Below are 16,667 nucleotides of genomic sequence, written 5' to 3' on the forward strand. Positions count from 1 at the left end.
ATTCACCCTCAAGAGGCACCTATACTAGTGACAACATGGCAAAAGTTTAACTTAATAGTTATTTAAAGCTCCATCAGCCACCTTAAAGGTAATCCTGATTTTCAGGGTGTGCATAACTGATAGGTGAGCTTTGAAGTTCAGGAGAGTTCCTGCAGTTAGATTTTAACAACTCTGAAAGTTTTAAGAAGGGTAGTAGCTTAGGCGACAGCTCAAGTCCGGCAGAATACAATTTTTTTCTGCCACACTTGTTACTTCAGGGGAACTGAGGAGAGGACAAAACCTGGTAGCCTTGGAAAACTTAAGTCTTCAACAGCTACAGCCAGTAACATCCAGACTCCTTTGGAGCCAACTGGCCTGCCTCAATGTAAGAGTCCTAAATTTAAAAAAGAAAACCACCACGAAGTTGGAGCATAAAGCACTTTCAGAATTCACTGTGAAGAGAATGCTCAGCTCCCTGGAAGTTCCTGAAGATGAGCATCCAAAAAAATAAATTTGGGCTGACATACTTCCCCATACTTCCAGACAATGGGTTTAACCATCATTAATACACTATCACCAGCAAAGTACATTTATGTCCATTTTGTAAACGTCTGTAGAAATTGCAGCTACTACTCCTTCTACAGTTCAAGCTTAAACTAGGAAGAGTAAAGTGAGTACAAGACCAGTTACTGCCACTGAGAGAACATCCTGCCTCGATGCAGCAGAATATCACTGGCCCTACAGAGCACCTAACAAGCTAAAGCCTATAGAGGACAGCTTTGACTTTCAATCCTGCACCCTAAGGGTATGATTCCTGCTCTTAAAAATACTGGCTGTACCTGTGTAATAGTGTCCTGGTTTCGGCAGGGATAGAGTTAATTTCTTTTCTAGTAGCTGGTACAGTGTTTTGGATTTAGGATGAGAACAAAGTTGATAACGCACCGATGTTTTAGTTGTTGCTAGGTAATGCTTACACTAGCCAAGGACTTTTCAGCTTCCCATGTTCTACCGACTGAGAAGGCTGAAGGTGCACAAGAAGCTGGGAGGGAGCACAGCCAAACTGGCCAAAGGGACATTCCATACCATGTGACGTCATGCTCAGTACATAAACTGGGGAAAGCTGGCCGGGGGGGCCGCTGCTCGGGGACTGGCTGGGCATCGGTCGGCGGGTGGTGAGCAATTGTACTGTGCATCACTTGCTTTGTGTATTATTATTATCATATTATTATTATTATCATTTTATTTCAATTATTAAACTGTTTTTATCTCAACCCACGAGTTTTTCTAACTTGTGCTCTTCCAATTCTCTCCCCCATCCCACCGGGTGGGGGGGAGTGAGCGAGCGGCTGCGTGGTGCTTAGTTGCCAACTGAAGTTAAACCACGACAGTCCTTTTTGGCGCCCAACGTGGGGCACGAAGGGTTTGAGATAATAACAGGTTAACCGGAGTGTATTAAAGAACTTATATCTGTTAGTAGTTGTGGGTCACAATGTTGGTTTCTCTGTTCTCGATATTGATTTGTATAATCTGCATTGCGCTCTTTTTCCTGCTGTACATGTTAAAGATTGGTGTTGGGTTTTGCAGTTTGCTGTGGTCTGCAGTGAATAGTAATGTCTTGCTTGTGAGGTTTGTTTTTAGAACATTGACCTTGATGTTAGTGTGGTATGTAAACTTCGCAATGAAGCCGTTACTGTACCACGGAGATCATTTCGTGGAGACAACTAGCAATTGCAGTAACTTTTCTGAGAGTTTTTTTACGGAGGAAATACAGAATGGCAGGGTCACTACCTTCTTCTATAATGTTTCCTCCTTCATTACAGTAATTTTTCAGTATTTTGAACATCCTTGGGCAGTTAAGATACTTCTATTAATACTTCTTGGGAAACCTACCGCAGCCCTAGGGGCACGGGTACGCGAATTGCAAGGGAAAACAATCACAGAAAGAGGTTCTTCCAGGAAAATTGCTGCTCCAGTTTCCAGCAGGCAGTTCCCCAGAGAGAGTAGAAGGGCTGATCTTACTCTTGATCTTAATGAAGAAACTTCTGACCCGTACGTACAAGAAATGAGAAATGAGTACTGTGATGAGGATTAGAGGGGCCCTGCCTCCAGCCAGGGGGAGGAAAGGGACAACCGGGTTTACTGGACTGTGTGGATTCGGTGGCCTGGCACGTCAGACCCACAGAAGTATAAGGCTCTGGTAGACACCGGTGCACAGTGTACCCTAATGCCATCAAGCTATATAGGGGCAGAACCCATCTGTATTTCTGGGGTGATGGGGGGATCCCAACAGCTAACTGTATTGGAAGCCGAAGTGAGTTTAACTGGGAACGGGTGGCAGAAGCACCCCATTGTGACTGGCCCAGATGCTCTGTGCATCCTTGGCATAGACTACCTCAGGAGAGGGTATTTCAAGGACCCAAAAGGGTACCGGTGGGCTTTTGGTATAGCTGCCTTGGAGATGGAGGAAATTAAACAGCTGTCCACCTTGCCTGGTCTTTCGGAGGACCCCTCTGTTGTGGGGTTGCTGAAGGTCGAAGACCAACAAGTGCCAATCGCTACCACCACAGTGCACCGGCAGCAATATCGCACCAACCAAGACTCCCTGATTCCCATCCATAAGCTGATTCGTCGACTGGAGAGCCAAGGAGTGATCAGCAAGACCCGCTCACCCTTTAACAGTCCCATATGGCCAGTGCGGAAGTCTAATGGAGAGTGGAGACTAACAGTAGACTATCGTGGCCTAAATGAAGTCACGCCACCGCTGAGTGCTGCTGTGCCAGACATGCTAGAACTTCAATACGAACTGGAGTCAAAGGCAGCCAAGTGGTATGCCACAGTTGATATTGCTAATGCGTTTTTCTCAATCCCTTTGGCAGCGGAGTGCAGGCCACAGTTTGCTTTCACTTGGAGGGGTGTTCAGTACACCTGGAACCGACTGCCCCAGGGGTGGAAACACAGCCCTACCATTTGCCATGGACTAATCCAGACTGCACTAGAACAGGGTGGAGCTCCAGAACACCTGCAATACATTGATGATATCATCGTGTGGGGCAACACAGCAGGAGAAGTTTTTGAAAAAGGGAAGGAAATAGTCCAAATCCTGCTGAAGGCCGGTTTTGCCATAAAACAAAGTAAGGTCAAGGGACCTGCACAGCAGATCCAATTTTTAGGAATAAAATGGCAAGATGGACGTCGTCAGATCCCAATGGATGTGATCAACAAAATAACAGCCATGTCTCCACCAACTAGCAAAAAGGAAACACAAGCTTTCTTAGGCGTCGTGGGTTTTTGGAGAATGCACATTCCAAATTACAGTCTGATTGTAAACCCTCTCTATCAAGTGACCCGGAAGAAGAACGATTTCAAATGGGGCCCTGAGCAACGACAAGCTTTTGAACAAATTAAACGGGAGATAGTTCATGCAGTAGCCCTGGGGCCAGTCCGGGCAGGGCAAGAGGTAAAAAATGTGCTCTATACCGCAGCCGGGGAGAATGGCCCTACCTGGAGCCTCTGGCAGAAAGCACCAGGGGAGACTTGAGGTCGACCCCTAGGGTTTTGGAGTCGGGGATACAGAGGATCCGAGGCCCGCTATACTCCAACTGAAAAAGAGATATTAGCAGCATATGAAGGGGTTCGAGCTGCTTCAGAAGTGATCGGCACTGAAGCACAGCTCCTCCTGGCACCCCGACTGCCGGTGCTAGGCTGGATGTTCAGAGGGAGGGTCCCCTGTACACATCATGCAACTGATGCTACATGGAGTAAGTGGGTCGCACTGATCACACAACGGGCTCGAATAGGAAACCCCAGTCACCCAGGAATCCTGGAAGTGATCATGGATTGGCCAGAGGGCAAAGATTTTGGAATATTGCCAGAGGAGGAGGTAACGCGTGCTGAAGAGGCCCCAATGTATAATGAACTACCAGAAAATGAGAAGCAATATGCCCTGTTCACTGATGGGTCCTGTCGTCTTGTGGGAAAGCATCGGAGGTGGAAAGCTGCTGTATGGAGTCCCATGCGACAAGTTGTAGAAACTGCTGAAGGAGAAGGTGAATCGAGCCAATTTGCAGAAGTAAAGGCCATCCAGCTGGCTTTAGACATTGCTGACCGAGAAAAGTGGCCAGTGCTCTATCTCTATACTGACTCATGGATGGTGGCAAATGCCCTGTGGGGGTGGTTGCAGCAATGGAAGCAGAGCAACTGGCAGCGCAGAGGCAAACCCATCTGGGCTGCCGCATTGTGGCAAGATATTGCTGCCCGGGTGGAGAACCTGGTTGTAAAAGTCCGTCACGTAGATGCTCACGTACCCAAGAGTCGGGCCACTGAAGAACATCAAAATAACCAGCAGGTGGATCAGGCTGCTAAGATTGAAGTGGCTCAGGTGGATCTGGACTGGCAGCATAAGGGTGAATTATTTCTAGCTCGGTGGGCCCATGACACCTCAGGCCACCAAGGAAGAGATGCAACATATAGATGGGCTCATGATCAAGGGGTGGACTTGACCATGGACACTATAGCCCAGGTTATCCATGAATGCGAAACATGCGCTGCAATCAAACAAGCAAAGCACAGTGATGATGGTACCAGAACTGACTTCAACATGGAACAATCCAACACCACATACCATCTCCATTTTTCCTGCCCTGAAAGATTATTATGACAGATGGAGCCCGAAGTCATGGACTAAATGAACTCACCGAACATTTTAGAGGGATGGCCCACAGACGAAGGGAATGATATCTCTGTGTGTGTATATATATATATATATAAAGGGGTGGTGATTAATGAAAATGTACTGGAAAATATGAGACTTGAGCATGACGCAGATGGTATAGAATAAGGGGTGGATATTGTCCTGGTTTCGGCAGGGATAGAGTTAATTTCTTTTCTAGTAGCTGGTACAGTGTTTTGGATTTAGGATGAGAACAAAGTTGATAACGCACCGATGTTTTAGTTGTTGCTAGGTAATGCTTACACTAGCCAAGGACTTTTCAGCTTCCCATGCTCTACCGACTGAGAAGGCTGAAGGTGCACAAGAAGCTGGGAGGGAGCACAGCCAAACTGGCCAAAGGGACATTCCATACCATGTGACGTCATGCTCAGTACATAAACTGGGGAAAGCTGGCCGGGGGGGCCGCTGCTCGGGGACTGGCTGGGCATCGGTCGGCGGGTGGTGAGCAATTGTACTGTGCATCACTTGCTTTGTGTATTATTATTATTATCATATTATTATTATCATTTTATTTCAATTATTAAACTGTTTTTATCTCAACCCACGAGTTTTTCTAACTTGTGCTCTTCCAATTCTCTCCCCCATCCCACCGGGTGGGGGGGAGTGAGCGAGCGGCTGCGTGGTGCTTAGTTGCCGACTGAAGTTAAACCACGACAAATAGTAAAGAAGGAAAGATAGCCCATAGACACTGCCAAAGTCAGAGGAATGCTGGTAGCAACCCTGATAAAAATTCATAGCAAATTTCTTCAATGTTTAGCCCCTTATGGAAAGCATGAGCCACTCATTAGGTAGCACAGCCACCAGCTACCACTGAAATACCTTCTTCCACCATTAGGTATTACCTATTCATATAAGCAGTAACCACTTTGTCATCACTTCAGATTTTACGTATAAAGCTGCAGGACAGCATCTCTGAATAACCTAAGGCCTTTAGGTACAGCGGCCAAAAGCACCATTCTCTTATAGTCAAGAAGTAAACCCATGGACTTGTACAGATGTGCAGTGCACTTAAGATGTCCTATCCCATGGTAACCGCTTTCAGAAGCTAAGTTAAAGCTCTAGCAGGATAGATTTCCACATCTAGCATAATTTTCAGGAATATTTCAGATGCGTCGCATCTAATTGAGGGCAAATAACGCCAGCAGCACTGAGAACCCAATTGGCTACAGCTTACTACAACAGCAGGAAGATATGGCAGCAATGCTGCATTACTGCCTTATACCAGATCCCTTACCTAACAGAACTCCAAAGCCTTGGAGGTAGAGATTTGTATTGTTTTTAAGTTAAAAAGGTGGAACAACTTCTTCTAGATTTACATATTTTTAGATTAAGACACAGAAAGGGAAACAAGTGAAGTTAATCTCTAGAACTATGTAGCAAAAAAGCCGTGTTCATTGCATGAACAGCCCTGTTCATTTTATACGAATCAGTCTTTTATGGACTTCTATCTTAGAAGTATTTTGCTTCCACTAAGACTGAGAAATGTACGCATTAAAACTCACCTTTCCCTTACAAGTTTGGAGCCGACTATCTTCTAGTGTTCCAGACACATACACATTTTTATAAGCTACTTTTGCACACAGCTTATCTACTTTTGCAACACTTGCCTGCTCACTTTTAAGAGCAGAAGAGTAAGCCAAACACAGAACTCCAGGCAGAAGGCAATGAGAGTTACCACCATTCCGTACAGTACGTAAACCCAAATCAGAAGTAGCTACTTGGCTCTGACAGAAACCCCTTTATCTGGCCAGTATCCACAAACTCCAACTCATTTAATATCCTCCACTTGGAAATTACACCCAAGAGCTTCTGGCTTTTTAGTTCTTAACTTGCACCTCATTCCACCAAGTATTTGTTTAAGCCTAAGTGTAGACTGCACGTAAATCCGCTTCAAAGAAATGGGAAGGGAAATGGTTTGATGTACCAGCTAGAGTAGGCTCTTTAATCTTCACGCTACAGGGAGTCTATGCTGCAACAAAAGATTATCATCCTATCTGCTTCTGACTAGTGTGCCTCTCATACACACAGAAGCAAGATCTAGAGATAGTGTACATCTGGACATCTTTCCTAAGCATGTATCCCTGTTGTACATTAAAGGATACCACTACCTTTACCAGGTGTTTTCACCTGAGGATGCTTCCTTATCTATTTGATTCCCAGTTCACTCCCCCTCTATATCAGAGGTAGCCACACTGCTGCTTCTGCAGCCCAAGGAGCAGCCATGAGTCCCCTCAGTTTCATGGTGGCCATAGGACATAAGATAGTTACCTTTACATTAAGACTGTATTGGATTGTTTTAATTTGCTGGAGTGTCAAACCCTAAAGCATTAGAATTACAATTGAAGGATCAGATGATCTCATATTTCAGGTTCTCTGTATAACCAAAGAAAAAGTTCTTAACCCAGTATTCTGGAACTCCACAAAAGTATAGAACAAGCACTATTCCATGCATCACAACAAGCCTAAGTATAGCAACTAAGCTAGTGGACTTTCCTCATCACAAGGCAGAGTATGGCTTCCCCATGCAATTTAAGTGATTGATCTCAGTCATGGAACAGAGAAGAGAACAGGGATGGACAACATTTTCCACATTCCTTCTAGTCTGTGACCCAGCTAATGGTAAGAGAGGACTGGTAGCCAAGAGAAACTCTGAAATAGAATCTGCCCACTAAATGTTTGGAACCTCTCCTCCCTATTTGAGGATCAGCACTTCCCTCTGGATATGATTCCAACTATCATTAACTAGACCAGTGGCCAAGAAAAACCTCAGAGAAGAAAGTTATTTCATCTGTCCTACTTCCCTATCTTCCTTATTCCTACGCACCTTCCCTTCCACTTCCTATGATTCTTTATCAGAAGCTCACCCATGAGAAAGCCCTCACCTTTACCACCCCCTCAACCTCAGCTTTAATTAAATGTCTCAGAGGCACAGAACAGCAGGCTTCTTCCACTCTGAAAAGGGTGAAATTACATTCTTTCACTTTGCCATATGACTCAGAATAGGTAAAAATTATGTTGGGCCAACACTCTTCCAGCAGTGGATCAAATTTAACTTTAGACTGATAAGGGCTGCCAGGTAGCCTACTGAGCCAGTCTCAGTAGATTCAGTCTATGCCTTGCACAGAAAGAACATGGCATGCAGACAGCCTGCTTCTTTCCCCTTAGCCACCCCAAAGTGTTTGGGGCAAGGCAACCCAGTTTACAGAATCATGGCACATGATCTGGGTCTGTACTCAAGTACTGAGCAGTGTGGTACTCTGTGGCACTTACCCATGTACTACTGTCCAGCTCACATTCGTTCACGTTCTTCATCCAGAGGCAGTAGTTGCTCCTTAGGAACTCCAGTTATTTCATATAACTTCAGCTCCAGCCCAGGAGAGGCATCTGGGTGCCCATGACAGAGCAAGTTATCTGCCTACACGCACCAGTTTCTGTATGGCTTCTTCTACCTGCATGGAAGAGTCCGCCAGCAGCACTGGTGGGTAGCTTGTCTAGGCTTTACTGCCAGACTTACTTGACAAAACCCTGAGCCAACCTTTAATGATGCAGCCTCTGTTCCTATAGTAACTAGTGTTATTTTTTTCCCATCTCTAGGCACAGGTGCTTCCCCTCAAGGTCTAACTAAGTTTGCTCTCATTTCACACCTACCACTCACTTCCCCCCTGCATAGCTACATGCCACTCCAAATGAGAACACCTGTCAGTGGGCCCTCAAAAGCAGCTGGCTCAGCCACAAGCCAGTGGGAGGCAATAATGCACAAACCAACATGCAGGCATGTCCTCCCAAACAAGCTACAGCTGGGAGACCACCAGGGAAGAGTTTGACAGTACAGGCAGTTGGAGGCTTATGGGGGCTTCTAGGCCACTGCTCCGAGGACAAGCACAACTGCCCCAGAGAAGTCAGCATGGGAAACATCTGACAGGACAGGCTTCCACCAAGGCTCTTACTCCAGGCTGCCACTGGCACCTTAGCATCATCCAGTCAGGCCCAGGCCAGTCTTAAGGCTACCTTGGAAGGGTCATAGAGACAAGAATGAATCCCTTCATAAGCCAAAGCCTCTGTTTGCTCCATCACCCCTCCCCACACTGTAGGGGCTGTGCTTCCAAAATGTAGGCCTTTGTCATGGTTTAACCCCAGCCAGCAACTAAGCACCACACAGCCACTCACTCACTCTCCCCCCGGTGGGATGGGGGAGAGAATCAGAAGAGTAAAAGTGAGAAGACTCATGGGTTGAGATAAAGACAGTTTAACAGGTAAAACAAAAGCCGCACACACAAGCAAAGCAAAACAAGGAGTTCATTCACTCCTTCCCATCGGCAGGCAGGTGTTCAGCCATCTCCAGGAAGGCAGGGCTCCATCACACATAACAGTTACTTAGGAAGACAAATGCCATCACTCCAAACATCCCCTCTTCCTTCTTCTTGGGTTGACAGTTGGACTCGATGATCTTAGAGGTCTTTTCCAACCTCAATGATTCTATGATTCTATGATTCTTCCCCCAGCTTTATATTGCTGAGCACGACATCATATGGTGTGGAATATTCCTTTGGTCAGTTGGGGTCACCTGTCCCAGCTGTGTCCCCTCCCAACTTCTTGTGCACCCCCAGCCTGCTCTCACTGGTGGGGTGGTGTGAGAGGCAGAAAAGGCCTTGACTCTGTGTAAGCACTGCTCAGCAGTAACTAACACATCCCTGTGTTATCAACAGTTTCCAGCACAAATCCAAAACATAGACCCATACTAGCTACTATGAAGAAAATTAACTCTACCCCAACCAAAACCAGCACAGCCTTTTACTCAGATAGCACAGCCTTCCCTCAGAGCAATTCTTGCAGGGCAGCATAACAACCATATTTGTCTCCTCAATTTCATAAGGAATAGCATTTGTGAGTGGGCAGGCCTGCTATACAAGGCAATGTTTTCCCCACCAAACGAGCAGATGATTCTTCTCTAATGCTCATGAATATCGCTAACACTATCTCCAGTGTTACTGCAGCATCCCGCAGGAGTCTTAAGTTGCATCAGGAGGCTACTGTGATAAGGAGAAAAACCATCCAGGACAGGAGCCATGAGCCTGATTTCAAGGTAAGGCCTCATCCTGAGAGAGCTGACTGCTCTCAGGCTGAAGAACTGCCGATAGCCTACATGAGGTCGCATACAAAGAGCTCCTTTGTATGGTGGGTAGTTGTTTTCACTGCCCTGAATGCAAGCTTTACACTCTGGTGTGACTAGCTACACCTTCCTGCAGTTACTCTCCTACAGCTACAATGCCTCCCAAAGAAAAGAGGGCAGAGTTGCATTCTCAGTCATCACCAGAAGGGTTTTAGTGCCAGAATACTCCCTCCTCATACTTACAGGCAGTAAAGCCACCACACACAAAGCTTCACAGCGTTCACATGTAAGCTGCTGAATACAAGACTGAACTGCTCATGTGAGCTAGTTGGAAGGAGACAGTTACATACCACATTCATCACATCCTAGTAGTTTCGCTGTGTAAGCAAACATCTCACCCTGACCTCACACCTTACCCAGAAAGCTCCAGCACAGAAGCAATTCACCCACAGCAGTGGCAGCCTTCAGTGTTGGGGCAAGAACTTCACAAATGGAAGAGCTTCTCACAAACAAGCACAGGAAGCTTAGAGTCCTACCGATAGAACAACAGTAGTTAAGCTTGTAACACCACAAAAATGTAGGCTTCTAGTTCAAGTCGCAAGTTACAACAATGGCTTCTCTGCTAGAACTTCACTTGATGACAAAGCAGTAAACTACCACCACTGCACACCAAGCTTGGCTCAAGGTCTGCTGTGCTATAAAGTCCCTGGATGTTGCATCAGCACCAGAGACCTTGTGGCAGCTGCTGGGGAGCTCTCACAGGAAGCCATCATGCTGTCACACAGGAGGCTAAGCACAGCAGCTTTCAGGGATTAGCTTCAGTTTCACCTGTATTGCCTCCGTGTTTAGCTTTTAACGTGAGGGTAAAGTTTATTGTGTAACACTTAACTGCACTGTCAGATGTGCCAGCCCCAGAAGAACTGGGGATTCAGCAGCCAAGTAGGAGACAAATGGGGTTTTGTTTGTTTGGGTTTTTGACATAGTAATGTCGCAATTAGTTTGAGATGGCAAGATAAGAACATCTAAGATATTTAAACAGCAGTATTAATATTTCAGAGCTACTATACCACTAAAATGAGGTTTACAGTCATCTTACCAATTGCTTCAGGCCATCTGGAAATGAAAGAAGCCAAGACAGCATCTGCTCTGCACTGATGGCAGTGAAGATTACCTTAGCACATGACTAGTGCTAGAAACTTGAAAACTAGTCCAAGAGGTTATCATTGCAGGTGTTCCACCAGCTACAGAGCTTGCTGCCACCACCAGCAGAAATACATGAGCAGTTTCTTTTTCTGTATCAAATCTTTTGGTGGCCAGAAATCTTTCATTAGCAGCAGAGGTCATTAATATGAGTAAATATTCTCATAGCCAACTCAGAAGCTCGGGCAGTTAAAACACCAACTCTAAGACTACACAGAGCAAGTCAGATCCTACAGTGTTTTCCTGTTTAGAACAGGACCCACTGTTCCAATACTAATGTATTAGAACATAATGTTTTAATACTTTTCCACACAAGAATTAATCCTGTTCCTCAACTCAGTTGCATAATGTATAAAAAGCAAGTCAGATCAGTTTCTTTGGTACACATCAAGGAATTCAGCTGTCTAACATTAAAGGTCTAAATGGGAACAAGGAGAGGGAGAAAATAATTAGCATAGCTCTATATACAATTAGAGCTTCCACTTAGGCAAGAATCTCTCTCACCCAACTAAAAGAGAGTATCTGTAACCAAAAGCTATTTGCCATAGACTAACAAATCTGTCCTGTCAGGGGATGCTTTTCTAAAGACTTGCCTTTGGGTACTTATTCCTTCATTAAAATGAGTCTCTCCAACAGTAAGGAAATCTAAAACATTAAAGTGCTTCAGTTGTTACTGTTACTGAACAGTGTAGACCTTTGCAACGCAGAGTGATGATTAAGCTCAATGACTGAATTTTATTTCTTGGTTTGAAAACCTATCCTAAGTTTCACTCTTCTGTTCTAGATCTCCTTCATAAGGAGCCCTTTGCTTTATATTTTTATCATATGTCCTTTTCCAATTTCTTCCCACCATGAAGAACACAGTCTCCCTAATTTTAGTAGAGCATGTGTAAAGACACCTGCTTTGTGGAACCCTCCCAGCAGGGCTGCATTGAGAACACACAGCAGAACACAGGCTCCTTGGCACAAGCTGCGATGCTGCTTGCTCTTCCAGAGGGAATGGCAAAGCTGCAGGAGCCTTTTCAGCACTTTTTATCAAGGTTCTTATTTGGGGTTCTAACTAGTAGCCAGCTGCAGCAGGGAATTCCCATTGCTCTGTGCCACTCCAGTTTATGCATTGGAATCTGTGGGTATCTTCATAGTTTTATTATCTACTACCTTCCCTTTACAACAGCACTGAACTGGAAGGTCCCCCCCATCTCCAAACACCATGCCTTTCAAGGAGGAATATGGCATGTTTCCATGCATGAAGCTAGGAAGAAAGTTATAGCGACTGCCTTGCCCTCCCCTCCCATTTCTTAGTCCTCTGCAGTCACTGGGGGTTACAGATCCCCAATCTGCCAGAAAGCCAAGTCCGTTCCTAGGACAGCTTTTGACTGCTGCAGTCATGTTCTGCTCCTTCTGCAAGCACCCACTATTTTCCTGTACTAGTATTTGTCATTACTGCCACCAACAGTTCTCTACCATAAATGGAGCAGGTTCATAATGGTCAGGCATTATACTCAAAAAGCAGGGATCCTACATAGATCTATCTTTCTGAACTAGAAAGACAAAGGTCACAATTTATTGTCCAGATGGGGGAAAATAGAGCTTAGTGGCACAATTTATTTAATCTGCTATGAAAGAGTACTGCTCAAATGCACCACACAGTAGGAGATGCAAGAGCCAGCCCAGTCAAGCTCCCCTCTATCACTTTGGGGTCAAGGAGGGGAAACAGCAAGACCTTGCTTGTCACACAACTCCAGATCTCATGCCAGCAGGGAGAAAGAGGCACACAGGAAGATAATATGAATAGAAAGTAAAGCCTCATTATCTTTTTCTTCCAGAAGGCAAAATCCTTCAGATAGATATTTTCCAAGTTCAGTCAGTTGATCGCTTCCACAGTGCTCTTTAGACCTACAAGAGTAGAAGTGACCAAGCAATTGCGTAACACAGCAGAAGCTTTTCCAGAGTCTGCCAAGTCACGAAACAAGTCACACAACAGCCTTGGGCTTCCAAGTTATTTCTAGGACACCCAAGATATCAGACTTACTATGGGGCTTCACTTGGGACAGTTGTTATTAACTGTCAGTGGGCCACAGCATATGTACAAAAGCGAGATGTTTCCTACAGGTCATTGACACTTCCCAAGTCTCAGGGATTCATGTCACTGCTCATAGTTTTACTATAAGAGGAAACAGCAAGCTTTGTACAACATCTTTTGAGAGCCAGAAGTACCTCAGCAGGCCAGTAGATACTAGCTGCACTTGTAATTTACCTTGATATTCAAGTAACCATCCTGAACTAACTCACTTCATCCAAAAGTTTGATCCCTTATTGGCACAAGGGATGTAGATATACCCATTTCTCTTCAGTACCCTTAGTTTTTCATCACTTTCTGCAAACAGTAGCAAGCCATTCTCCTCTGCCTATGTAGTCAGTGACAGTGCTGGCTGCATAGGTTAGCAGCAACACTACAGTAGTAAGAATGAAATGCAAGAAGATCAAGAACTTGCTTCAAGCATTATTGCTGCTCACTTAAACTCACTGAGTAGGATTAAAAACTGCTGTTCATCTTTAAAAGCATTTCAGCTTGCAAATATTGTAGTTCCAGTGCTTACCATACAGAAAAGTGTGAAAAGGTAAATACCACACCTAGCAATTGAACACCTACGGGATCAGACCCCAGAACTGCAATACTGACACCCCCCCATCCAGGGAGAGTTCCTGACAAGAATACACTCGTGATCACAAGTCAGCATGAGAAACACTGGTGTAACTTGGTAATAATCATTAAAAAATGAATAATAAAGAATTTTCTTGTGTACATTGGAATCTAAAGTATGGCACCTTTATACTAATGACAACTTCAGTGTCAATGTCTAATCACTAGAAGTGATGACGCTCAGGGGCTTATCATATTGATAAACATGGTTGCAAATGAGTAAACCAAACTCCCCACCTTCACATGTATTTAAGCTTGACACTTAGAAGGGTGAGAAGACAGGCTTCAAGAGTTAAACATCCTGGAAGTTCACAGCCTTTCATTTAAGAGCTCATAAGTTAAAACTTTAAGAAGTTAAAACTTTAAGGCACATCTTTCTACAGAACTGGAGACATTGGTGCTCACAGCTGATATTCTCCCCCAGTCATGAAGGGAGAAATAGCAAAGTCAGAGAAACAGCAAAGTCAGTTCACTTACTTCAAGCACAAAGTAAATCAGTACTCCTTTGTATTTGGTTTTCCACTCTCCTGAAGTAGCTCCCATTCCAAAGACGACACAGCACAGGGAGCAATTAAACTGCCTTGTAAAGTACAGTATATAAAAATGGAAACTGTTTGATAGACAAGCTCATTGTGCAACTATGCACTGCCATCAGGACTTTTTATTTTGTTCTTTGTTTCAATTGCTCTTCATTAAAGCATTTAGATACCAGTGCTGACGAAGGGTCCTAGTCATCCAGCCAGACTCTTACTTATCATCTCAAAGCTCCTCTCTATTTGGCACCACTCCAATTTTGAGATTTATGCTTGATATCACGTAATACAGATATATGCATAAGCACCCCTATGTTTCCCCATCCTTTAAAACAGGTCTCCAAGAATTTATGGCACACACTAGTTCTGATCTGCCACATTCTAACAGTTGCTGTTACACATCTGGCCATAAAAGAGGCTACACAGCACAGCTGAACACAAGGACACCAGTGCAGCCAGTACACTTTCCATAGCCCTGAGAAGCATTTAATAGCCATCAGGGTCAAACAGCACTTCTATTAAAAAACTAGAACATTGCACTAAAGTCCCTCATTGTTATACTTTGGCTGAGTAAGGATTCCAAAGACTCCTGGTCTTGCTTAACCGTGGTGTAAGTTAATTAGGCACTGCATTTCATAGCATTTCGGACTGATGGGTCAAGAATGCACACGGTCAATGCATCCAACACGCCTGCAGAGAGATCAAGTTTTTCCACTTACCCAGAGCTGTGCTTTTATTGCAGCATTGGCTGAAGAACAGCTACTGTTTTGCAGCTTTATAATTGAAAGCTCTCGTGCTACTCCGTAGTGGTGCTGCAGTGGTAACATTAGCTCACTGGGAGGACCATATTTAGAAAAGATGTTGGGTTCTCCCCCAGAGCAATGTAATAGTTTGGTAAGTGAAATTAACAACCCCAGTAAGAGTCAAACATTGTCAGATTAAAAAAACAGAGCTAGACTCCTACAGGGAGAAGTCTGGGCTGAAGGCATCTAGCTTCATTGCAGGGATTCATTTAATCCTTACTTGGGAACATAAAAAAAATAAAAGTCCTAAAGCTACGTGCTGGGAACAGGGGCTACATTAAATGCAAGACGAGCAATACAAAAATACAGCCTGCCAACCTCCCCCCCTCCTTTTTTTTTTCTGCAATAAATACCAACAAGTTAATACCGATGTATATACTTCGCGCATTCAGCCGGTACCCGGCTTTTAATGAGCGGAGAGGCCCTTGCGAGGGTCTGCACCCGCGGGGAGCCGGGCCGGGAGGCGCTGTGTGCCCGCCGCGGGGCGGGGGCGGCCGGGGCTACCCGGCGGCGAGCGCCGGGGCTTCACCTGCGGCGCTGACAGGGCGCGGGGGCGGCGGGCCGGGGACAGGGCAACCTGCCGCGGCGGGGCGGGCGGCAGAAGGGCAGCCCCGCCGCCGGGGCGGCGGCTCACTTACCCGGGGCCCCGTGGCTCGGTGGCCGCGACCCTGAGGCAGATGCACCAGCAGCAGCGCCAGCAGGAACGGGCGAGCCCCCGCGCTGCGCCAGGTCCGCGGCACCATCGTCCCTCGGGGGGGCGGGGGCGGCGGCGGGACGGCGGGGCTCTGCGGCCACCGGAGGCGGCTCTCCCGGGCGGCCGCCCCTCAACCCAACAGCGGCGTGTCCGTTGGCGGGCGGCGCGCGCGGTGCCCCAAGCCGTCTCTGTCCCCCTCCCTCCGCGGCAGGTTACCCGCCTCGGCCATGGGGATGCCCGTTATAAAGCCGCGGCGGGGCGGGGCCGGGCGGCACTGACTGCGGCGCACACCTATCGCAGCGCGGCCGCCGCGGGCTGCAGCCAATGGCGGGGCGGCAGAGCCCCCCGCCCCGCCCCGCCGCCGCTCCCGGGCGTGAGGCGGGCGGTGCAGGTTGGCCCCGGGCGGCGCGGTGCTGCCGGCGGCCGGGCGAGGGGCGAGTGGCGGGCACCTTCCTCGTGCGGCCTGGAGCGGCCGCCGCGCCCTCAGCGGCTGCCGGGGTGCGCGGGTGCCAGGGAGTCCCGGGGATACGGCCAGCCAGCGCGGCCGGCACTCGCCGGGGGGCTGCCGGGCTGCGCCGCTCGCCCCCTCCCCGACCCCGACACCGCGGCGGCGGCTGGCCCCAGCGGTGGCAGTGACAGCTGAGCCGTGCAGTCGGGTCGGGCCAATGAGCAAGTAAATTTGGCACAGGAAATTACCTCATGGTCCACATACCGTTTTCCTTTCGTTCGGCGCTCTTGGGCCAAGGCTGCTGTAGAAACAAGTTCGTGTCTCAGGGAGCGTAGGTCCTCTTCGTCACCTCCATGCCAGGGCTCAAAGCATGGCTGACCTGCAACCACAGAGACTACCGTCTCTGATGATCTTCCCTGGCTTTCCCAAGTGCAAATGCAGCCCCACAGCCCATTGCTCTACATTGC

At 46.8% G+C, this 16,667-nt stretch overlaps 1 protein-coding gene across 2 annotated transcripts in view; it reads right to left on the reverse strand.

The window, feature by feature from the left end:
- SMOC1 (SPARC related modular calcium binding 1) overlaps positions 1-15,801 on the reverse strand; it is a 142,704-nt gene extending 126,903 nt beyond the window's left edge. For both annotated transcript variants that reach the window (XM_076344788.1, XM_076344787.1), the window contains exon 1: positions 15,697-15,801. In XM_076344788.1, coding sequence (XP_076200903.1) covers positions 15,697-15,801 — 105 coding nt within the window. The remainder of the gene's footprint in view (positions 1-15,696) is intronic.
- Positions 15,802-16,667: the final 866 nt, after the last annotated feature.

The sequence above is a fragment of the Aptenodytes patagonicus genome, chromosome 7, assembly GCF_965638725.1.
Source record: "Aptenodytes patagonicus chromosome 7, bAptPat1.pri.cur, whole genome shotgun sequence".
NCBI classification, from domain to species: domain Eukaryota; kingdom Metazoa; phylum Chordata; class Aves; order Sphenisciformes; family Spheniscidae; genus Aptenodytes; species Aptenodytes patagonicus.